The 25,419-nt window shown below is 35.6% G+C and overlaps 1 protein-coding gene across 1 annotated transcript in view; it reads right to left on the bottom strand.

Moving 5' to 3' along the window:
- LRBA (LPS responsive beige-like anchor protein) overlaps positions 1-25,419 on the bottom strand; it is a 432,278-nt gene that overhangs the window by 142,902 nt on the left and 263,957 nt on the right. The window contains exons 41-43 of the mRNA XM_050895295.1: positions 4,899-5,016; positions 3,250-3,352; positions 1,207-1,322 (exon numbers count right to left, since the gene is read on the bottom strand). Of these exons, the coding sequence (XP_050751252.1) occupies positions 1,207-1,322; positions 3,250-3,352; positions 4,899-5,016 (337 nt within the window). The remainder of the gene's footprint in view (positions 1-1,206; positions 1,323-3,249; positions 3,353-4,898; positions 5,017-25,419) is intronic.

Raw genomic sequence — 25,419 nt, 5'->3', positions numbered from 1 at the left:
CAAATTGACAGCCATCACAACAATCTTTTAACTCCCCATCATGGGCAACTAAACTTTCCCTTTTTCCATAATATTATCTTTTTGTCCCTTTTAACCTCAAATACCAAGTAGGTAAGAATTCACTTTATTATTTCAATAATATATTAAAGCTGAAAAGGATCATTCACTAGAGCCAAAGAAAACAACATCATGATCTTGCCTCATTCCGCTTTGGCAGTAAGGAGGCAAGGAAGGAGGTAAGGAACCTACTTTTATAAAATCTGCCAGCATCCTGGCATCTCTGACTTAATGACTGATTACAGAAACTAGCAAAACTGACCATTTGTATAAAATGTAATTAGTGCAACCAGAGGCATTTGTTGTATCAATTGTTTTAGTAAGAGCCAAGTCTGAAAGGGAGTTAACGGACCTTTCAACACTGTCAATACCATAGAAAAGAGCTGAAAATTTAGAAATTTTCTAAGTTGCCCTGAGAACAAAATATGTTGGAAAATAAAAGAGAGGTATGAGACCTAACAATTAGCCTGCATTTACTAAACAAGTTAAGTTGGTTAGAAGCTAACAGGGTAAGATGGGTTAAATGAAATATAGCTTAGCATTTACAGAATGAGGGGTTAGGACAACCATACAGGGGTATGAATTAGGATTTGGGAATGCATGAATGGTGTCCTGGCACAGCAGCGCTAGTGATCCAGGCACTACACTCTTTTTCGAGACCAACCACACATCTTGTAACAGTAGTATTTATTGGCTCCAGGAATATCCTGCTCCCCAGCCAAGACTTCCCAGAGGGTTCCAGCCCTACAGAGAACTTGTTGCATCAGCGGTATTTAGGGAGGATAGCATTTATGACTTTAAAATTTAGAATACTAAGGGATAAAGAAGTTACTATTTCTGAGACTCTCCTAAATAGTAGACAGTCTATGTACATCCTGTTCTCCCACAACAGTCAAGATATTCTGACTTCAGAGTTATATTTTAAGTGCAGTTCAGTACAGTATTATGAATTATATGCCTCTATTCTTACCTAAATGTAAAAATAGATATGAATAAAGTACATTTAGGAGGATTTTGTGAAGTTGTTCTTCAGGAGAAAATTGTAAACAGAAAAAGTTATTTATTAAAAAGGCAAATTGTAGTAGTGCCCCTTGTCTATTGAGACTGCCACCATTAACTCCTTTTCCGAGTCACAGTAATTTGTGTTACCTGCTATAGTGTTTAGAAACATCAGGTATTCAAAGTTGGAAATCTCTCGGTGTTGCCATCGCTGGGTCATATTAGAAGCTTTGAAAATCTGTCGTGGACTAGCCAAAGAAATGCGTCTGGGGGAAAAAAAAAAAAACAAACATCGGAAAAAATAATCAGAAAACCTGGTGGGTCTTCCTTTTTACCTATCTGAATTTTAGTGGCAGTTGTACATGTTCTTTTTACTAGTTCTATGCTAGATTTTTCTGGAGATCAAATTGCTATTTTGGATACTTGAAGTTCATTTTTAAAGTTTTATAATCTAATAAGAACAAAAGACTTAAAACATCTGACAGCTGGATATGTCAAGATTTGAAAGCTTTCAAACAGAAACCTTTACAGCTGTGCAAATTCAGCTGCTCCGTGAAGGCTTGATGTACTACAGAAATATGTTATTAGTCATTTAGAGAGATGGTAGACCATTAAATAAGAAAATTACATGACTTTTAGAATTTCACATAAGAATAAAGTCATTTGTTAGGAGAGGTTTTTAAATCCCTCAAGAACAAAGCAAAACAACGATAAGATGATAGAAATTCATTATGAAGTCCATCCTCTTGAGATTTAAATTCTGGGCAGTGTTGGGGAGTTAGTCATAAATAATTCAATTAAACTTTTAGAATTTGATGCCAGATTTCCTAATGTTTCTGAAAGAAGACTACACAGTCATTCCTTGGAGTGATAAATCAAGCAGAGAAGAGCTTATCATAAAATTCCCAAGACTGTTTTGTTCATAATAAAAACATCTGTAAATACCAGAACCACATCAGTTAGGGGGGAAAAAAAAATCTAGATATAGTTTCAGTTAACAAATCTTTACAGATATTGGTAAACAATTAAAGAAAACAGTTACAGTAACTGAATATTTTTATTTTAATCAACGGTATTATATTGTAAAAAAATTTATCAGTATAAATGGATGTGAAATTTTGAACAAATGCATCTATACTTTCATGTATATTTAAAAATTTTCACACGTAATTTGCTTCTGTAAATAGAAATCCTTAAGTTCTTACAGAGTGGTTATAATTGCAATTCAAGAGAATTTTTTCTGGACTTGATAAAAAAAAGGTAAACTACAAAACACAACAGAAAACATTCCCAACTATTTTAATGCCATTTCTGTGCACAGGAATCTTAAAAAAATAAAAAATTAAAGTAACAACAACCAAGATACTCCTTAAGGGTTGCTGTTTCTTCTAAACATATAGAAATTAATCTACTTAAAAATAGTTTATAATTCATTAAAATACAAGAGGTAACCAATCCATCTAGAGATGGGGTATACCTCAAAAACTTCTATTACCATGAGCCTCAGTGAACATTAAACTGTGCTGCTGTGTTTCACGCAGACCATATCTAGTAATCAAGCCCTAATCTTCTGCTAAAAAAGACGTAGCAAACTGAATCATATTCTTCAGTTTTAGGATCCAAACACACAGCCTGACATTGTAATAGTAATTTCTGACTATGTAAAATTTGAACAACGTCCTCCAGAGCTAAAAGACAAGCACACCATACCAATCCTTCACATGCTATTCATCTTACATCGTTCTACACATCACTACAATATCCTTCTGATGAGGAATGATCATTTTCATCTACGTTTAAAAACTACAGAGGATTCAAGGATGTTACAGTCAAGCTAATGTAATTGAACACTACCATAAAAGCTAATCAGTCCTACAACCAGTCTTAGATCAGTCTTAAATTTTAGTGAGTTGGCAAGCACAAAGAAACCTATTTTCCTTAAGTAGGGTGATAGAGTCTCACTGCCAAAAAGAAGCTATCTTCCCTATAACAGACAGAAATCACAAAAAAAAATCTCAAAACCAAAAGTTTTTATTATATAAACACATTGCAAATTGCATGCAGAAGTGATAGGCTGAGGATGTGCATGTTTTGTAAAACAGTAGGTGTAAATGCTTCAAACTATGTAGGCTGGTTTGATGAAAAAAGAACTCTTAGAACTGACAGATAAAATTAACTCAAATTGTAAAATACCTGGTCTGGGGTAGTCCAAAGATAGTACCAATACCGACCCGAGGTAGACAGTTAACCACTTTCTTTACTGTTGCTTGATCAGGAAAGTTGAACATGACACCCACTGTGAACACAAGAGTTGAAATATGGCATGACTTTACACCTTTTATTTTAGGCTTTCTGACCCAATAAAATTTAACCCTAAGCTTAGGTGTTGAACAGGTAAAAGATTAGGCAAGTTTCCTTCAGGTTACTGTTTTTTTTTTTTTGTAATTTCCAAACTGCTTTTGTTTACCACTAACAGGAATTTCAACAGAAGTTGTCACCATTACAAATCTTACAAGGTCTACCTTTGTTTTCCTTTCTGCATAGAAGTTAAACCTATATGCACAGATTGACTGTCTAGAACTGATAAAAAAAAGTTTATATATTAATTGGATCACACATTTACTAGTTTACCTTCTAGATATTTTCAAGATATATTCTTTAAAATATTACCTTCATATTTTGTTTGAAACATTCAGTGATGCTTATGAAACAGAAACCTAAAAATCTAAATAACAATCTAATTATGGTACCACCAGTGGACATTTATGACTTCACAGAGTACAACTACAGGCTCCAAAATATGAAAGTGTTTATGCACGTGATTAATATTCTGTTGGACAATATGCACTTCAGATATGCGCAACAACACTCTGTGAGATATGTGTCTGATACATACCAGCCACATTCAAGATTAGAGACCATTTTAAGCTCAGACAAAAACTTTTTGACCAGCATACTAACTGCATAAAACATGTTATCCTATGAAACATTTACTGATTTCAGGACAACAACGTTTCGTATCATTACCAAAACAATGTTTTACATTTTAAAAGTGTCATCTTAAGACCTACTTTATTTGGTGTCTTTGTATACAGTTTTCAAAAGTTTTTTTCAAAATTTCATTATCAGTACAAAAGCACTAAAAGTACCTGAAGAATCTTAGTTTAAACTGCAAAGACATCATATAACCTGGTTTAAAATAAAATTTAGGGGGAGAAAATAGCAGAAGAAAGTTCTCCAAGTCTCAAGAAAGTTCTCCAAGTCTCAACACACTATATTTTGAGTGACTTGTCACAGTACACGTGTGTGAAAAAGGAACTGAAGAAAAGGGAGGGTGTAAAAAAGGTTCACAAACAAGGTAAACCCACATTTATTTCTTACAGTTGCACTAGGGTCTAACCGAAAGAAATAAAGCATGAAGGTATACCAGTCACTGGTCTAATCCGGTAGGGAAGTTCTTTCATTATGTTGTTCTTGGTGTGTATAACTAACAACTATTAACCCTCCAAAGGGACAAAAAAACCCCTTCATGCATAACAGATCAGAGGTAGGTATGCCTTAAGCAAGAGTTTCCAGAGAATGCCAAATGAACATGAGGATATAAATGACAGTGAGGCATTGCTAATTCCTAGTTATCATGTTTGATCATAATTCCTCATTGGAAAAAAAAAAAGAAAAGGAGAAACTAAATTACAAAAATACACTAACTTAAACATTGACACACTTAATCCAAGCCCTTCACTATCTACACAAATCCCTACCAAAAAAGACGTGACTAAACAGCCAAACAGAATGCACATGTCCACAAATCAACACTTGCCATTCCTCTAGACTCACAGTACCTCTATTTGCCATGAATATCTCCAGTGCTGTATTTTGCAAAAGATAACGTCGGGAAAAGATAGCTCGAATCTCTGAAAAGAGCCATTTTCCATGGAGTCCTTCTGTATATGCCAGAATCTAGTAGAAAGAGACAGAAAGAGAATGTTTGAAATATGTTGTCAGTATAAGTAATATCTTGCAAAAGAGAAACCGTTTGACCCACAAACATGTATTCTACCAATTACATGCAAAACCTGCAGCAAAATTAAAATAGGCTCAAACTTCAAATGATGCTATGAACCTATAATGGATTTTTTGAAGTCCTAAATTCAACTACTCATGTCAAGGATTTTAAAAATTTGCTTGTATTTTTTCCTTTAAAGACAACTGCCTATTTTCCATAACCAAGGGAGTTTCAGAAACACTATGAAACATTTGACACCTCAGCAAAGCATAAAAACATGTTCTGAAATGTATTACTAGTGCCATTAGATGTATCTGCACTCACTTTAGCATTGTAATAACAGGCCTGTAACAAATAAGCAAGAAAAAGTATCTTTAAAGAAAAAAATGTTCCTTACATTTATCGTTAAGGCAACATTCATTAATTCTGGAACTATAAAGGTTGGCTGTATAAGAGGTTAAGTATCATTTTGTCAGCTAAGGTTAAACACAAACCTGCAAATGAACTCAGCATAATCTCTCTATGGAGTAAGCGGTTGTCAAAGTAACTTGTTACAATTCCTGTCATCCCGTCTGACAGACACAGATGCTTAGTCTGCTTCCACAATTCAAACTAATCCCATTTTCAGTCCTCAGCTACTTTGTTTCTTTGTTGCTTCAGTTTTTCCTTTTCATTTCAAAGCTTAATTATATAAGTGTTAAGGGACAGCGAGATTGAACACTTCTCTGCCTCAGATTAACAAACGATAAGAGAAGGAAAATCTGAGATTTGTCAATTTTAGCGAACATAAAAGCACTTAACAGAAATGCATCACAAAAAAGAAGATTCAGATATAATCCTAGTTAACATCACTCTTACTACAGTTTCACTTGAGCAATATATTGTGTATAAGAAAGAAAAAGTGAAATTCAAGCCTTTAACATAAGAAGGACTGTTAATGAACCCAATCATTTGTTTATAGATTTTTAAGAAAGGAGGATTTTGCCTCACATGTAGCATATATTAACAAATAACCTGCATTTTTGTAGCACAGAGAGCACAAGCACCATTATAAAAGCACTACATAATACAGTATAAAATACTGTACCACCTTTGTGAATTAAAAGCAAACAAAACTGGCAAATCAAACAAATTTGACTGGCAAATCAAAAGCAGATAGCACAGAAGATCAGAACGTACAAAGCAAACCATCTCCCATACCTTCTTTCTTTTTACTTAATCCCTCATCTTCCCCTCAATACAAGTGCCACAGACAACTTCCCTCCCAACACACACACACACACACACACAGAAAGAGAAGGAAAAAATGAATAATTATTCCAATACAAAATTCTAGAAATGCGATGAAAGGACCAGAGTTTGTCAATGATTGCTAATCATTTCTGGAACTGGGGAACTAACAGACTTGGGCCACGCTGACACTTTCCATAACACATCCATAACCCATCCACACTAATTGGCATATTCGTATAATTCTATGGTGCTATTCAGAACCACCGCAGTCGGCTTTTGTCACATGCATATAAATATCCTTTAAAAAGCACAACATCAAAAGAGGTAACAAAGGAGACAAAGTTGTGGTGCTTGTGTACAAAAATCTTTTAGTACTTTTGCTGGTATTCATCCATCTTACGATCTTTAAATTGGAGCTTATAATTTCAATGATTATTTTTTGAGACAGGAATGTGACGACCTCCGCTTTTCTGTAGTAACAAAACACAACAGCCTGCTTGTCACTATCAGTCTGTGCATTGCAAATTCCAACACTTACTACATGGATATTGTAAGTAAAAGCAACAAGGTAAATAATTATTACTTTTACCCTGTGAAGCGAGCATTTTTTGTGACAGTGGAAACCCCACACATGGCCAAAAGCTTGCTGCATGCAACTTCTTCAAAATTGGAAGAAAAAGCACCGACTTGAAAATAGCAGAGGTGGTTTACGTTGTGCACCCTGTACAGCCATGATGAAGTTACTGAATTCAGTATAACAGGATTTACAGCAGAAACTGGAACTGCACTGCAGAAACACTACCAGTCACCACTATAACAATTCTTTAAACCACTCATTAACAGAAGTTATCAGGAGTGAGACGCAGCTGAGGCCTAGCCCAGCAAGGCCTTCATTTCGAGTTGGAATAGTGTCTGCCTGGTCTGCAGCTTCACTTCAAAGTCTCTGGAGTTCAATTAAAACTGGATTAGGTGGAAGCAGACCTTCTTGGGGACACTCTGTTCTCTGAAACTCCAGGCACACTGACAGCACCCTAGACAGAGGTCTAGCCCGCCAATGAACCAGTTGCTATGGAAACTGCATCATTACCACTGCTCTGCGCTCATCACACCACCTATAGTAGATGAAAGGTCCAGAAGACAAACACGTTTCTTTCATGTGTATAACTAAGTATTCCTTATGAAAATCCAATTCAACCTTTTATTCCCTGTCAAATGTCTGATTTTATTAATAGAACCTCCTAGTTGCAGAAACTGACTCGTACTTCAAATTAAATTCAGCGTTTTTACTCTGGCAAAGGCATTTTTTTAAAAATTTTTTTAATCAGTGTTACCACTTCTGATATCATCAGAATTACAACTTTCAAAAAGTATTTTTGGATTTGCCTGTTTTCACCCATAAGCCACACAACACAGAATTCTACTTAAGAATTTAAGAACAACTATCTTCTTCATACTATTGTACAATATTTTGAGTTTAAAAACGACTCATTTATTTCTATCTTTTGCCACCACTGTTTTTGGAACAACTTGTGGAGCAAAGACTAATGAGGGTGTACAATCTCATTCAATCTGCACAAATAGTACCACCTTCCCCACATGAAAAAGTATTTATAGAATTTCAGTTGATTTGACACATCAGACTGAAGTTTAATCTACTGCACATTTCATTTACTTCAAAAGATACTGCACCTTACAGGAGGAAAGACAATTTATACAGTTTACCATTTCATTTAAAAATACTTAAACAAATAAGCCAATTGTAAAGTTCTACAGTTCCAAAAATCTCATTAGACAAACTGTTCTGTGATTAGACTTTGGCAACACTAGATGAACAGATGGCATGACAACACTACTAAAAATACAAAAACTACTTTCACCTTTGCATGAAGTCCCTTCTTTACTTCAAGTAAGAGAAATGAAGGTCTAAACCTGTAATCAGTCCTCATACTCATGCTGCAGGCCCTGACACTGGAAGATGGCTGGAAGAAACTCCCCAAGAAACTAGTAAGTAAAGAATAGCCAGCTTCAATTTCCACTTCGAGGAGGTTCTGAAATCAGAGTTGCATGAAAACTCAGGTAGCATAGTTCTGCTCACGAATTAAGATCATACCTAAAGACCTCTCCTCATGATTCATAGTTGTATATCAGCTAACTTCCCAACATTAAAACGCTCACTTGGAAGCTATTCTGTCATTTTACGGTTTTGAAAACAAATGCCCCACCCTACCTTTTCTTCAAAACCCTCCTTGAATGTTGACCATAAACAATGTCTCTCGTAAAAGATTACATGCAATAGTTAAAAGATACCATCACTACAGCTGCCTCCTGAATCAGAAAAGTAATATTTTACTGAAGACTAAACGAACATTTTGCTTTACCTTTTAAGCAAACCAATCAGCTATTGTATATTTTATTTTATTTTAGAGAAAAGTATTATTGATCTTGAAAATGTGAATAGGCTAGAAGTAATTAAGTCTGCAAATGGGTTATAGAACTGAAACTGTAATTGAATAATTATATTACTTTAATGTGCCAGCCAATTTAAGTGCCACAAGTAAAATAAAAACTAAATAGCTTATTTAAAAAGCTGATGCACTTTTGTATATTTCTGAAAAAAGTTACGATGTACTGGACGAAAAAACCCAACCAAACAAACAACAAAAAAAAACCCAAACAAAAAAAATAAAGCATTTAATTTGCATTTAAATTTGATTGCAGTTGAGCAATAAAATCCATAAATACATTCTTCTAGCAGCGTTCTCTGTCATTTGGGGTCATTTTTGTTCAGGAAGGCAAAATTACAGCACTTAGAGGTTACAAAACCTGACTCTCAGTTCATGAGGAACCTGGATCTCCACCACAATCTCAGCCCTGCAACTGAGGATCTTCAGATCCTACTGTTCAGTACTATTTAGTTCCTGGCTGCAGGATTCACAGTGAAAGGGTCTTGCTCTGCTCCTCGTTTAAATACATCCAAGTACAACCAAACTAATAGGGAATCACATTATTAACAATTTTAAATTTCCAAATGCTCTTAAATAAATCACAGTGCTTATTAGCTTATTTTAGATTTCTCAAGAGAACAACGAATAAGATGTTCATTTTATATCTCAGATATTTATACAATCAGCCACTGAAATCCACAGGCAAACAGTAGTAGTCTCCCATCCAGTCCCTCCTGTGAGCACGCAGTCTGCTATACAATGCTGCTCAGCATTTTCATGGGTGACAAACTCAATTAAACATATTCATTACTTTAATGTTCCACTAGACAGTTTTACCCAGCATAAAAAAATTAAATAAATAAATAAATACTCTGTGACCTTTGTATCGATCAGAGCAAAATGGCTTATGTCTGGGTGTGGGTGGTGAAGGGATTGGGGAGGGGGGTGGTAAAGAACTCTTATGTTTTCTCTTCCAATTACTGGAGGAGATGATAAAACCACAGCAAATGATGTATCAGCTCATTTTATCTTATCGCTTTGGGGCTAGGTGACAATGAAGTTCATATTTCACTGGTTCCCATTGAAGATTGTGAAAATTACTTGCCCTTATGACCTGAAATTTCACTGGAAGACAGAAATTTCTCTTCTGCAAAGTAATGCAATTTTTCAGATGTCAACCTTTAGCCCAGCTTTAAAAATTAATTTCATTTATATTAACCAATGATATTGATATTTTCACAGAATGCTCTTTGATACATGAACCACCGACTAGCAAATTGATGTGCTTTAGAAGGATAAAATTATTTTATCTGAAGCTGCTGGGGACAGACAGATTTACCACAAACTGAAATTCCTATTTCACAGTATACTATTTATACTAGCCTCATATACCTTAAGGCCTCTGGACCTGTAAATAGTTTAATCTTTAGTTAGGACTTAGTTTTGTTTCTAGATCTATTCAGTTTTGAAATAATTTCTATGTCCGCAATACACAAATAAAAACACCATTTGTTTGGAAATGAATAAAGTCTAACTGTCACAGACCACAGATCAGTACATATGTGATGACATGAAAAATACTTCCCAGATCATTAAAATAGAGGAATGCACAACTACATTTTCTCTCTTTATCCTGACATGAAAGCCATATTTCAAAGTGAAAAAAGCATGCAATGCAGATTTTCTGAAAGTGGTCTTCTACTAACTACAGATAACCTTCTCCCTGATTATCAAGATCTAACTTGGAAAAAAATTTATCGGGGGAACCTGTATTCAGAACTTTTCTGATTTGACTATGAGGCTCTGAACACCTCACATGGACCAATAAATCTGCAAACAATGTTAGCAAAGTTAGTACCAACTATCTTACTCTTTTCTACTGCATCCAGTATTTCACAAACATTTTTTTTTCCCTTTTGATTAACCCTGCCGACTCTTAGAGAGCAGGAGTTCATTAACACTGGCAGACAACATTTAATCAACCAGAAGAACAAGAAGATCTGATTGCTAAAGATAGGTATGTAAGTTAAATTATTCAGCCTAGAAAGCGTAAGTTCAAAAAGAAGAAAATGAATATAGGTTTGGATGGCTGTCCAAGCCCTGCAAGGTTAAGGATGTAAAGTTACGCCTTTCTTTGGAAAATAAGACAGCAGGCTTATTTATGATAAAAAGGAGCCAGAATTGCAAGAATTCACAGATTCTCATAGGAGTTGACTGATGTCTTGACTTAGTGAGCCTGTTACGTTCTGATTTAAGAGTTAGTAGGATCTGCTCATCAAGAGGTAGATACAAAAGGCTCAACCAGCTGTTTACATCATCTGGGACAGTGTGCCATCAGGAATTAACTGTAACAATTCACAAATGATTCAGCTCGCACCTTATGAAACAGTGGTTATTTCAGCTTCTGTGTCCATCCTCAGGTTCTATCACTAGCTCAAAAACAGGCTAGGTAAACAGTGATCAGTGAGTTGTTCATTGACATGTGTGAAACAAATTGATAGTCTCAGTGTCTTTCAAATAAACATGCACACAAATTATAATTATCAATTCCTGAGATGCAAAATGCTACAAAGTAAGAATTAGCAATAATTTATTACCGATACTACCAAGGGTAGACTTTCTAAAGCAATCTCCCATAACACATCTCAGACACACAAAAAGCAGTGTGGCTACCAACCCAGCCCACAAACCATGCACTCTAGAAATGTCAATGCAACACCTGCAAGCAGCAAAAAGATATGTAAGAAAACAGAAATTCATGACAGGGCTTTTTTAATGTGATATTTTAGACAGGCAGCTCTCTAGCCAATCATCCTCTTTTCATTTGCCTCAGTAATTTTTGTTTTATTCATAATACACGTGCAATGCGATTTTGCAAAACAGTGTTCCAAAAAAACACACCACACACAACACCACTTTTAGATCATATGAAGATCATCAAGAAAAAACTACATGCATTAACCTGGAAGTTCATTACTCCAACTTTTATTTATTTATGGCTGTGTTCATAATCCATACAGATAAAGAAGGAGAATGGCGACAATTTTTACTCTATTGGAGTTACCTGTTTATGCTATTTGCTATAGCATTGATGTTAATACCTACACAGATTTAATATACCTAGTAAGTAAAAAGATACAGGCAACAAATCATAAATAAGATATCTTTTCATCATACAGAAATAACTCAGAATAGTCATAAGCATAAATTGTATAAAGGAACCTTTGAGATGTGCATTGTGCCTTCCACATTGAAGTGCGAATCACTCTCTGTTTACGCCTCATGTGAGTGGGTCTGTATGGATCTAGATTTGCTTATAATCTTTGCTTGAATTATCTAAGAATGAAGATACTCTTATGAACGTGCACTGGTACACACACATGTACAGTCACACGTGTGCGTGTACATATGTGCACATACTAAAATATGAGTGAGAGACTGCATAAAAGCATAACAAATAGTTATGCACAGTGGGTAAATAGAGTATTCTCTCTTTTTTTCCTTCATTAGATCATAAGTTTTACAATTTGGAGAGTGCTTTTAATCCATTCTAATTAATAAGTACAATTCTGGCTAGTGTTGATGTCCACACAGATTGACAGATTCCATAACCCCTTTGTGAACTGCATTAAATTATACAACTTCATGATTTCATGTGTCAATGAATTCTGTCAGTTAAACATACACAGTGTAAATACTAAAAAAGCTAGTTTTGTTGATTTCATTTTGTATACATTGAAAAAATGACATTACCTGCAAAAGCTCAAGAAGAGAGCTTAAGCATCACTGAGCAAAATTCAGTGAAACGATTTCTCACTGTGTAGAAGCTGTCAAAGAAGCTGATCACATTAAGTTGTGGAATTTGGACCAAAAATGCTGAAATAAAGTATTATTAATATTAAGCCTCTGAATGGTGCAATGGTGCATTCCCTGCTAGCTACCCTACATGAGACAGAATTTTGGAAAATTAGGTGGGGAAACTCCATTTGCCATTGTTTTACCTATGCAACTGAGGAGCAGGTGTCTAGACCTCTCCAAAAAATTCCTCACAGCTCTCTTATTTCGGTGCTAATAACATAACTTTGTATCAGCACAAATATTGCTACCTCGTTACTTAGCTCACTTCCAAGTTGATTAATACAGAAAAACAAAAGACAAAGAACAGAAACCTTTAGATGTTCCGAATTTTGCCTTTGTGAAAACTGATCATTTAATTTGTCTTCCTGTCTCCTTGTAAGTTAACAAAAAAGGAAATACAAATTCAGATTGTGGTAATCTGAAAGTGATCATTATGGAAATGTTTTCTTATTGGAAATGAGGTTATAAAACAAAAACTCTTTTAAAACTTAACCTCAAAGGTTTTTAGTATACTCCCTAGCACTGGGTATTACCATTAAGCAAAAAACAGATGTATGTTTTTGAGGTCATAAGTATGACTGTGATCCAAATTTTGCCAATGTACATAAAACATAATCATATAGAAAACTTCCTAATAGAAGTAAGACAACATAGGACTCATTCAGCTGCAGTTTATGAAGAAGATACCCATGTGTCTCTGAAATAAGTGAGTTAAAAAAACTCTTGAAGAATACTAGCAAGGACTGTTTTTAACCATTCTGTGTCTGAACTCTCCAGTACAGGATACCTTTGAGGGGTCTCAAGACCAGGCTTCTTCCTGGAAAGATCTTACGCAATGAAGGGTACCAATGCTTTTTGTTCCTTGTGTAAGACAATTGAAGCAAAATTAGAGAAAGCAAGTGGTAGGGATGCAGCCTCATCATCTATGATTAATCACTCATGCTGAGATCAGTTTGAGTTTTCAGTCAGTCTGTTTTTCAGACAATCAAAATTGATTTGGGGGTCTTATTCTCTCCTACACCATCAGACCTGAGTCTCTTTGGATGGGCCCCTCTTTTCATAATTCTGAGAAAAAAAAATTTCATTTTGCTTGCATATCAGAAGCATCTTCCAATATTTGACAAACTTGTAACAATTAAAATTAAAGCACTTAGCAGAGGACTCTGTCCCCTTCCAATTTTGAACAGATTATGTTGTTGTGCTTTGCTCATCTAATTTCTACTAGTGGCTCAAATCTATGCCATGATGTTGTAACACTATTGCAATAAAAAACCTCTCTAAACTATTTAAGGGATTTCAAAACAAGCCCTAAAAGCTTTCTCATGTTTAAAAGATGGAAGTACCTGCGAAAGTCAGAAAAGGAATCAACCAGAGATTATTTTTTCGGACAGGAAGGTATTACCATGTTGTAGGCTGGGGTTTTTTTAAGTTTAAAGTTCTGGTTGGTCCCTCCTCTTTTATAAAATTCCTAGTGCAGAAAAGCCTTGGAGATAATCTTTATCAGACTATATTGGTTGATGTCTAAGAAGTACACAGTCTGAAAACTAGGACAATTGCCAGACTAATGACTCACAGCAGTCCATATCCACAGCAGTATAAGTAGATATGGTGAAAAGTAATATACAGGAGCATGTATCTCAAAAGCAGAGCACAGAAGACAATGTAGAAGCTATCTTTGCTTTGCTGTCTCTTAAAGGTATTTAGCCATTGAGGGTTTTTTCTGAAAAATAAGGTTCATGTTTGCTGTAACTGTCTCTTCAAATTCTTATTTTGAACAGCAAATCAGAATAGTCATGTTAGATTTCCCACTGCTGTGCCCTGCACCTGCCTGTTTCACCACTTTCAGGACATGACTTCTCCCACGAGCTGCTTCTCTATGTATCCAGCAAAGGTCTATCCAGCCAGAACACATGCAAGTGGAAGCAGCAACTACAACCAAGAAAGAAGGGAACTAATGCACCTGCAATACTGGCAGTTGTCCAGTGTCTGCCATTTTCATCTGATCTTGCAGAAGATGGGTGAGGAGAAGAAAGCAAATGGGCAATGAAAAAATAAGTTTTGATGCCAAAAAGAAGGATTTTTTTTTTTATTGACGACCTGTAAGCTGACCTTCATATCCCTTCATCAGCAACAAAACAAAAACAAAAACCACCCCCACACATCTGGCAGGAAGCTAGAGTACCAGTCATCATGAAGGACTGCATCTGATCAGCTCATTAATGGGAACCAAGCCCATATACAGAAGAACAGATGTGCCTCTTGAAGGCAAAGAGAAAAGTCAGACTCCAGAGCTGCCAATCCAGCAGTTTACATTAAAAGATTCTGTGCTATGTTTTATGAGAGATATGGCACAGAAGGTGCAGCTTGCAAAGGGATGGGAATGTAAAAATGGCTTAATGCCACCTTTGTGCTGCACAGACTCTAGACTGCTGCAGGAACGAATTCCCCTTTGAGTAAACTGGAGCAGCTGCAGGGGCTGCTGTGTAATTACATATATTTGCCTTATTTGGGATGCCTGGTGGCTGCCCCATAGCCCAGGACTGTATAGTACTTAATGCTATAGAAATTTTCCCTCCTGCTCTCAGAAGTTGGGACAGAAGATAGCACAGCGCTGCTAATAAACCCTCCACTGCTCAAGCACTTCTCCACTCGCTGCTAGTTCATTTACTATAAGCTAAAGCAGAATACAGGTATGACGACAACGTAGAGAAATTGTTCTTAGTTATCAAAGGACATGTCCCCTACATGCACTTTTTTTAATCAAGATCCACATGAGTATACCTCATATTCTGTATCTGCATTCTTACATTTATCTTATATTCCTGTAAAAGTAGATTAATTTCTCAGGTAAAGGAACTGACTATAATCAGTCAGTGACAAAGGTTTTGCTATGGCCTGTGACTGCAAGGGAGAATCTCTTCTTTTAAGATCATCCGTAGAAATAATTTGACCAATTGAAACTTATCAAGTTTGTAAAGAACAAAAACAATGTGAAGAGGAGGATTTATACAGTAACTGCTGGTTTTCATCTCAGTAGATGGTAAAATAAAGTAATTTAAATTCAGCTTTAAAGCATTCCTACAAGTACAGACCCTTTTCCAAGGTTAAGCAAGCCATGGACATAGCTAATGTGATGTCTACAACCACATCTAGGATTCTAGGGTAACAGAACAAGAACATAACCTTAATCTCAGTTTAAAAATGCAATAGAAAATTAAACTCCATTTCTAGTCCAAATGATTGATAAGAAAGGCTTGGAAATGTGATTCAAGTGTAACAGATACACAGACAGCAGTCTGGGGATAGCTGAACAATTGATCCAACAACATGATTTGCCTTGCCATTCCCCCTGGGGTATTAAATCTAAAACTTGCTACTCCTGAGGGCCCAATAAAAAATAGCCTATCAAAGAATTCTGCAGATGACAGGAGGAGAGGACAGTAAGTCTATGTGAAAATATCAGCTCTTGTGAAGAACTGTAATCTGGGCTGTGTTATGCACTTATCTCACAAATCCATGATGCTGTTTTGCACAACTGGAAGTTTTCCTAAGAGCCAGAAAAAGTCAAGTCTAATGTGGGAGTATTTACAAAGCACCGGGTTCCAGCCAATATCTAATAGTGTTTCATAAATGCTGAAGTCCAAAGGGAAAAAAGTGTTTTAAACTGCTTTTTTAGACAAATCTAACCTCATAGCAATATCCTATCCATCCTGCCCAGAGTGCTGCCAAGAACTAACAGTTCCTTGAGAAAATACAACAATTTATACTGCTCGTGCATATTTCATTTACAAAACTAACTTAAGGCAGCACTTTCATAGGCAACTCTTATCAATTAAATTAACTGCATTTGAAGGAATGATGTGGGAGCCCTTCTTAAATCTTTTAACTTGGAAAAAACCCTAACTGGATAGCAGCTCCCTTCCCAGTCAGCTCCACATTTTGAAAAAGGTATATGTTTTTTAAAAAGAGTAGGAAATTGAAGGCGTAAGAAAAAACAATTTTGCAGAGGCATTTTCTTCTGAAGTGATTTAGTTTGTAACTCAATGTTCTTTTGTAAAAAAAAAGGTGTAGTTTAAGATAGAAGATGTACCTTTAGGTTATTGAGGGTTTCCTCTATGAGTAACAGCAGCTGGAGTACTTGCAAGTAATTTTAACAATTTGGGATCTGGCATCAGTGAAAATCAAAACTACCTGTAAACAATTCTTTCCACAACATGTTAGCAATATAGGTATTCAAGTAGGTTAATACTTTTAAGATATGTGTCAGAGGAAAGAAGTACTGCATTTGAGATCTGAAATATACAAATATCATACCCTACAAGGAGGAACACATTTACAGCTAGAAACTTTTGCAGATTTATCTCCACAAGATAATCAATTTTCTACTCAAGGAGTTGGAAGCTGAAATGTTGCGGAGTTTAATGGCTGAGCACTTATTACAGGGCAAGGAAAGCATTCCTTACTTTTCCTTGAGTACATGAAAACTAGCTACTCAAATGACTAGGATGTAAAACTTGAGGCAGTAGCGCAAAGACTAAAAGTAACTCATCCAGACACATCTAAGAGTGTTTCACCAGCGAAGAACTGATAAACTGATCAACAAAACATTGTTCCTGCTTGACAAAAGTTGTATTTGTTTGTCCACATTTAATAATTATACAGTTTTTTTAAAATGTGGATTTTAAATAAAAAAATAGACTTATCAACTTTAATTTGTTATATTAATTGTTGAACCCTCATATATACAGTAGCACAAAGAACCTACCAAAAAATAACTAAAATTGGCAAGTATCTGCTTCTCAGCATTCCACCCAAACAAAATGTCGGTATTGATAAAATCCACTTTTTAAAACATGTATCCTTGCAAATCTTAAGTACTGTCATCTCATCTCCCTGTTGGAGTTTGATTGATTACGCCTTTTCCTTATGTTCATTAATCTCATCACCTTATCTTTTACACCACTTCATTTTAGCAGAAAGGCAATAATAAAACCCTCATCCATTATCCTTTTACGCATCTAGTCAAGCGGAAATGGTTAATAACATGCTACAAATTGAACTTCAATCACCTCATTTTCTCCTTTGTCGAATGCACATTAAAGTATATTCCAAAAGTGCAATTTGTTTTACAGGGGAATTTGTGTTATATTGCTACAGACAACTAAAATTAAGTGTTTCTCAGTTTGGTTATTAAATATATCCAACTGTCCTTTTATCTCTGATACTAAAACATTAATTCATTTTATTAGGGTGTAATAATACAAGAGCCTTATCTCCCAGAACACTGGGACATCTAGTCTGCCTAATAGTAAGTGTTATACAATAGGTCATTTATCTTTTTTTTTTTAAAATATGCTTCTGATAGTTTATGAATTGGTACATTATTGCAGATGAAATGGCTCTCCATTTAAGAAAAGTTAATTTGTTTACATGCAGGCTTATCTTCAAATGCAAGCCCCATTAGAGAAGCGGTCTATAACTGTCAGAGCAAGTGAAGAGGGTAAATAGGTGGATGTAGAAAAATTTAGAGCCCAGTAATTTAACTCTGATCACCAATTTCCTGTTTGAATATTAACTGTGTTCCACATGCACTTCACAAATATTCTGTGATCCTAAAATGATTCCACAGAACCACTAACTGAAATAAGAGTCCCAGAGCTTGTTTTTGTGAACTCTTCTCATCATTCCAAATACAGGCATATCTTAGTAAACTAAAATAAATTACATTTCTGAAAAAAAAAAGCTAGTAAAAAAAAAATTCCCAAATGAGACATGTTTGGAGTTGTTTCTTCCAAAAAATAAAAGGGTGGGTGAAATTCTAGCTCTATTTAATTCAGTGACAGTAATCCCTTTTACAGAAAGGGAGCAAGATTTTCTCTGCTGTTTTCATATCCCCCTGGAAAAATTTTCACTTGCACTTTGGTCATTATCGCAATGAAACAAGACTAGTTTCGCTAGCTCCTCAATAAAATTGCATATCAGGATAAACAAATATAACCACAAATACCATGCAACTATTACAGTGAAAAGGTATTTTCCCATGCTTTGTCTCATCTCAATTCTATGGAAACTTAGTGTTAACCTTCTAAGAAGCCTGAGAAGAACAAACTTCCTATCTTTATTCAAAGAAGATTGAATTAGGGAGACAGTCATTTTTATTACCATAAAAACTTGCAATAGTGTTACAGTATATATATACACTAATGATTTAAAAAATGAAGTAATGACTATCTTTTACATTAAAGCAAAGCACAAACACACAGCTCTAACTTATAAAAAAAACTTAAAATCACTTTTACATTTCCCTTAATGGTCTACCTTTTTTCCAACTCTCTTGTCCATTAAAAGTTTGTCTTATTTCCCAAGCCGTTCAAACACTATTTCCTCTCTCCTGCTCTATCCCCTTCCATTCAACCTGCAGTTTCACAAGCATTTTTGCAGGTGGCTGCCCAGCTCACGTTGCACCTCATCTCATCCATCCCCAGTCACTTTCTTCTGCTACCCCAAACCCTCTGTTCTAACATAGTATGTCTGAGGTCATGCAGTAAGCTGGAGTTGGATAAGTGATTCAGATAGAAAGTAACCTAGGGTGGGAAGAAGGAAAAAAAGGAAAGGGTGAAGGAGATGATGAGAATGGTTTTAGTCTGACTCACTTCCACACTCAAAACAACCACTCAAAACAATTTCCCAGGAACACCTGGGGAAGGGAGGGGAACAAGGTGATACAATAGCATCTGAGGACTGCTTAAGGCAGTACTATCACTGAAAGGAATGCTTCTAAAACTTTGGTTTAGTGAAATCTTAACTCCAGTCAGACCAGCCTCTATGTATGATTAGTTTGGTTTTCAGTCATGCACCTCTCCAGTTTCTTCCATTTCTCTAAGTGTTAAAAAGAAGCCACTCATTAATAACTGAAGCTCTGCTGTGCATCTTCTCTAGAAGCTCTCTTCAAGCACTCCTTTAATGCCATGCCTCTAAAAGCTTCAACAGCTTGCTGACACAGATAGCTGCTGGTTTCACGTTGAACATTTCTTCTTTGGTCTTTGAAAATGTCTTGTTTCTTGTTTTCTTGTACTTCGGCCAATATGTAGCTATCTGTTGCTTCTGGTTCTACATTTAGAGAGGAAGATCTCTGGCCTGTGTTTGTAAACTATGGTTCTCCGATACTGCCACAGTCCATGACTAGGCTTGTACTGCACCCTAGTAATACAAAAAGCATTCTGCTTCTTCAAAGCACAGGACATCTTCACCCTACTTTGTCTGTGTTCGTGACACATTCAGCTCTGGAATAAGCAAATTCAATTCTTACTGAAATAAATAATTTAACCACTCAAGAATTCAGGCTTCTTCATCTTCATAACGTTTGAAGTACTCAACTACTTTTTGAGCTAGCTCAAGCTAGCTTTAATCTTGACTCAAAAATACATAAATGAGTTAATATGCTTGCCATCCACTCATTGCAGAGTCACTGAATTAGACCAAAAATATTGATTATTTGCTAAAACCTGCATGCTTAAACTTTCTTTTCTAGTTTCACATATGAAGACCAAAATCGTAGTTGGCATCCAAAACTCAAATTTCAGCATGACTTCCACACAGTCAGCACTTCCAGGTAGCACCTTAAAATATTAGAAGTACATCAACATAACAAATTTTTAAAATACAAATTTCTAGACTATGTGCATACATAGAATTTGATCTAAATCATCAATCGATTTCTTTTTTTCATTTTGATCATTTTTCTGAAAGCTATCTTTCAGAAAACTGCTTTAAGCATCCTCTCTTAATAATGTCTCCCTCTTCTGAATGTATAACTGAAGAGGTTTTCTACTTTTTTCCGTTTCGTTATTTAATTTACATTAAAACAGATGTTCAAGAGAGCCTTTTAGGTTCTTTATGAGAAAGTCTAGTACCCAAGTGAAATAAATAGGGAATGAGAGGAAGCTATAAACCTAAGAAGCTTCTAAATTGCTGTCTGTAGTTTACCAATAGAGGTGCAAGTTTACACAATGTAAGTTCAACCCTTCAGCTGATGCCACACTTTTGCAAAATGTAAATCACTGATGCTATAGTACTTGAACGCGGCAATTTATTGCAGAAATAAATGAACTGAATACTAAGCAAGTCAATATGAGTCTTGATTCTAGTCTCTAACCACCATTCCTGTACCACATAACATGTCATCATCCATAAGTAAATGAGTTAATCAATTTAATGAGGATTCAGACAAATCGGCTGCCTAATGAGCACTCAAACTGATGTGGCAAGGGTTATGCTCCAGTGCTGACAAAATCAGTTTGATGAAACTGTGACAAAAGCAGCAAAGCACTATTCCTTCAGCACATTTTCCTGCATCTTATTAACATGGAATTATAATCACTATTTGCAAACTGTATAGGGAAACCATTTATTGTGTAAGTCATGTAAACATATGCTTTATCTACTCTCCAGCAAACCTGTGTATATTGTTGGAATTCAGTTTAGTAATTATTCAGTTCTTTTCGAAAATGGCAATCAGATAGAGTTGTTTAAGGTAATTTAGATTGAGTATGCCAAGAGAATTTCCAGAGACATTACGTTGTATGATTTTGCATTTTATGAACATGCCATTTGGCAATAAATATAAAATAAACCAACCAAAATAAATCAAAATATTCTGCAGCTTTGCAAACAGTTCAGGAAATTAACACTGGAATCTCTTTAAAAGCAATTAGAAAAAATCTGACTCCAGTTTTCAGATCAATGGTAGTGCTCTTATGCTGATTTCCCGACTCCATAAAGCTAAGATGCAAAAATCACAGGCCAAGGAAAGAAATGAACATAACTAGTATCTTAACTACTTTATCAAAATCCTTTAATCAGGGCTCCTGTAAGAATTTTCTAGCAGTACTAATTAGTTATGTCTAGGTTCAAAATGCAGGGCCAAGGAGTGTCCAGAAGACTTGAACATAAGACTTGAAAATAATTTAAAATGGAAATCTGTCAAGTAAAAAAAAGCCATAATTAAAAAAGTAAAACTTAATTCTTACTTTCCAAGTATTATCTGTCTAGAAAACTTTCTGCAGGGAAGGAAAAGCACCTCTACACAGGGTTGTTTAAATGCAAGAGATACAAAGGTATATCAGAAAAGTTTTTACATGTAATAGCCATAATTAAAAGCAGTTTCTAAATAGCATTAGTGTACCTGCAGCCATATAGATCGTATAACCCTGCACTAGAGTTACAAAAATAAATTTCTGGATGTTTTCATAGAGCCAGCAACAATTTAATATTTATACACTAATGACTTTCCTTTCTCCAAGGGAAAGTGTCATACCTGATAATTGTGTTGCTATCCTGAGCATTATGAAGAGGGGGGGGAAAATGGTAGAAGTCCTTTTGCCCAGGAACATGGGATGAAGCAGCTTTAAAATTTCAGCACAAAGCTAGAAGAAACAACTGACTTTTACATAAGGACACACCACTTCAGATATCAATGAAACTGCATTCTCTGGAGTAGGAATCTTTGGGTTTGGGATCTGTGTTTGAAAAGCAATCCAGAGACAAAGTAAATGATGTTGCATCCAACATATATAGAAGGATATTAAACTGCCAAAAGAGTAATCAGGAACGTTCCCAAAACAAGAAATACATGTGTATTTTTAACAAAAACCACATAAATATTACATTAAAACAACAGTAGAGATCAGTGGCAGTTGACAATACTAACTGGTACATCCTCACACTACTTTAACACCAGACACTTTCTCTCCAAAGGACAGTGTTCTTGATAACATGGTGATTTAAGTCTGAAAGGGTTAAACTTTCCACTTCCATGATTCTTACCACAACACACCCCATATACGTTTCCAACCCATTTAAAGGATCTCGATTAAAATCCTAATTCACCTGTTATCGTTTGACTGAGGTCACAGTCTACGGTTATGGCTCCACGGCAGCTGGCTGCCACTAGGATGGTCTGGCCTCCTCCAAACTGTATGGTCCCGCTGCGTCCTTTCTCCTGCCACTAATGTTCCTATGGCCCCAGAGGTAGTTGGCTCAAGAGAATCACCCTTGTAAAAATCCAGGGAAGAAAAGGTAGTTTCCTGTCAGGTCAGTTCCCTAATTTGACTCATCAGGTAAATGCAGCTGATGGCACAGGGCGGGGGGAAAGGACTAAGGAGCCACAACTTGGGTCCAGCGATTCTTTCTGTGCCAGACCCCATTTGCATTAAAGTGGTGGTGGAACCCTCCTCTCAGTTTCAGGGACCATTACATACTTTTGTGCCTCTGAAAATATCTTGTCATTGCTACTGTACAGGTATTTTCCAGAAGATTTCCAGAAGAAACAACTCGGCTAGTTAGTTTTGTTTGAATATAACGTTATAATAATTTCCAAGAAACATCCAACTATAAAGATTACATATCTTTGGGATATAAAAATACCCCCAATTAGACACATTTTAATGTCATAAAATTTGTATTCCAACATAGCTGTGTTCTTTAGTGACAATTAGAAAATAAGTGGCAAATCCAAGTGCCTCTGGATTGTCTATTTTTTACAAAACATTTACATTACCTAAGTAGGTAACTTCTCTAATGCTGTAAGCAGAGAGCATCCATGATTTCATCATAAGGCCACCTTTAGGTGCAAAACTAAAAGTTTACATTAATTTCAGTACTTTAACTGAGAATAAGGGCAAATAAATAAAATGTATACAAAGAAAGAGATTGGAAAATTAATTTTGAATACAGAGTACCAAGTATCACTTATTTTTGACAGAATCTAGAGGGAAACCTTGCTTTTGTACTAAAAAAAGAAAAAAGAAACAAAAAGATGTTCGCCTTAATGTAACAGAACTTGCAAAATTGTCATACTGTAGTAGCTTGTCCAGTAATTTTTGATGTAAATTCCACCATTCCACATAATTACAAATACAATGAACACACTGAAAAAACCCAACCAACCAACCAAACCCCAACCTGTACTCTTTAATTTAGGCTCATACTTAGCCCTGTAACAGTTAAAACATGTACCTGCCCCACTGTACTTATTGGCCATGAATATTCTATATCACCACACCGAGGAAAAAATAAAAACTTATGCTGACATGGTGACTCCTACTTGTACTTACACAAAAAGCACCAATTTATCAAAAAATTTCATGGCAGTTTTCTGTCTGCAGCAAATGGATATGCCTGTCATTTGCTGAAAGTCATGAATATTTCCAAAATCTTAGTTATTCAAATATTTCGGTTATACCCCCCAGTAGACAGATTTTGTGATGGCAGTTAATTTTAATTACACTTCAACATACTTAACTATAAGAGGAAAAGCACAAAGTAGATGAGACAGACATTTTACGTGTGATGTCGGGAAAAAACTTTGTCTCATAACAAAACCAAATAACACTGCTGGCCTAATTCCACAATACTTCCTTTTGGAAGTATTCAAAACCAAAAGCACCCTGAATGCTTAATTCAAAAAAAGTTACCTTCCTTCTCGTTAAAGGATATACTCTTAATGACATGGATTTACTTTTCCCAATTAAGGGCTCTCAGTGAAAGATCTGTAAAGGCTGCCACTTTATATACAATTAACAGTCAAACTGTAACACAAATTACATGTCATCCTTATCAGAGTTTACACATTGAACTCCTGTATCTGTTGCCAGCAGGCAGCCCTCTCTATCTAGGGAATATCACCATGAATTTGTTCAGTGTCTCAGCACAAAATCTCACACCAAAAGATGGTTTACTATTCCCTCTGTGTCAAAAGCATATGGAGCTCCATCACACCATTCATTCCGTACAGTCACTGAGCAGGTTTTGTGCCCACTACACTACAGAAGGTCAGTCTGCCATTTCTAGGGGCTTATCTTAGAGCAAACTTCCACGGACTGCACACGCTGTACCATCCCCACAAAGATGTGAGCTGAGACCTATGTCTTTTTCTGAGCATCCTTCCCTGTTTCCAAGGATAACAATACGTTATTCCTAGCAAAATACTCAGTTGCAGATCTGCTTTAGATATCCGTGAGTATATTAATCACATTTGTTAATTACATCTTCAAAAATTGCTCTCCAACACACTAAAGCACAAACCTCATTCCTTCCTGTGACTGTAGCAAAATTAAAACGAACATGGAAAGGATGGTTATGAGGTAATGCAGCGAGGCTCAAGAGAGACAGATCACTACTATGAAAGTACATTTCAGGACTGGGGGGGATGCCTAACGTGTAAGAGATTTATTCATATCATTAGGAGAAGATTTGGGTATAATTAAAGTAACTAGATATTTTTAACAAAGTAATGGAAAAACACGTCCCAAATTATCCTATGCACTGCTCAGAACTTTGTGTTTTTATTTTTACAGCTGATGATCTTGCATTTAAAGCAGCATCAGGAATGTAGCACTCTTTTCACTATTCCTTGCATGCCTGGAATGCTATTTATTTTCTCCTCTTTTTTCATAGTTACAAGCTTTTTTATTTTACATTTGAGTGTATTATATTCCTCTTATCAAAATAGTTATAGAGACAAAATCACAGTTAGTATTAAAGCTTTAAAAAGTAATTACTTAATTTTCTCATATGTTCCAATTTTTAAAGTATAAGCACAGCCAGCCTCTTTTTCAATATTAAGAATTTGAATGTAATACTGTACTCTGCAAACCTCCCTTAATCTTCAATAGGTTTTGAGTAAGCTAACAGTGACTGTCCTTGGTTTTTTGTTTGCCTTTTAAGAAGACAATAAATAAGTCCTTAGCATTTTACTACATATTTTATAAATGTCCTTGCATTTCACACATATTCACATAAAATATATTCCTATGTTTGTCT

The sequence above is a fragment of the Gymnogyps californianus genome, chromosome 4, assembly GCF_018139145.2.
Source record: "Gymnogyps californianus isolate 813 chromosome 4, ASM1813914v2, whole genome shotgun sequence".
NCBI classification, from domain to species: Eukaryota; Metazoa; Chordata; class Aves; order Accipitriformes; family Cathartidae; genus Gymnogyps; species Gymnogyps californianus.
This window is presented reverse-complemented; position numbering and strand designations above follow the sequence as displayed.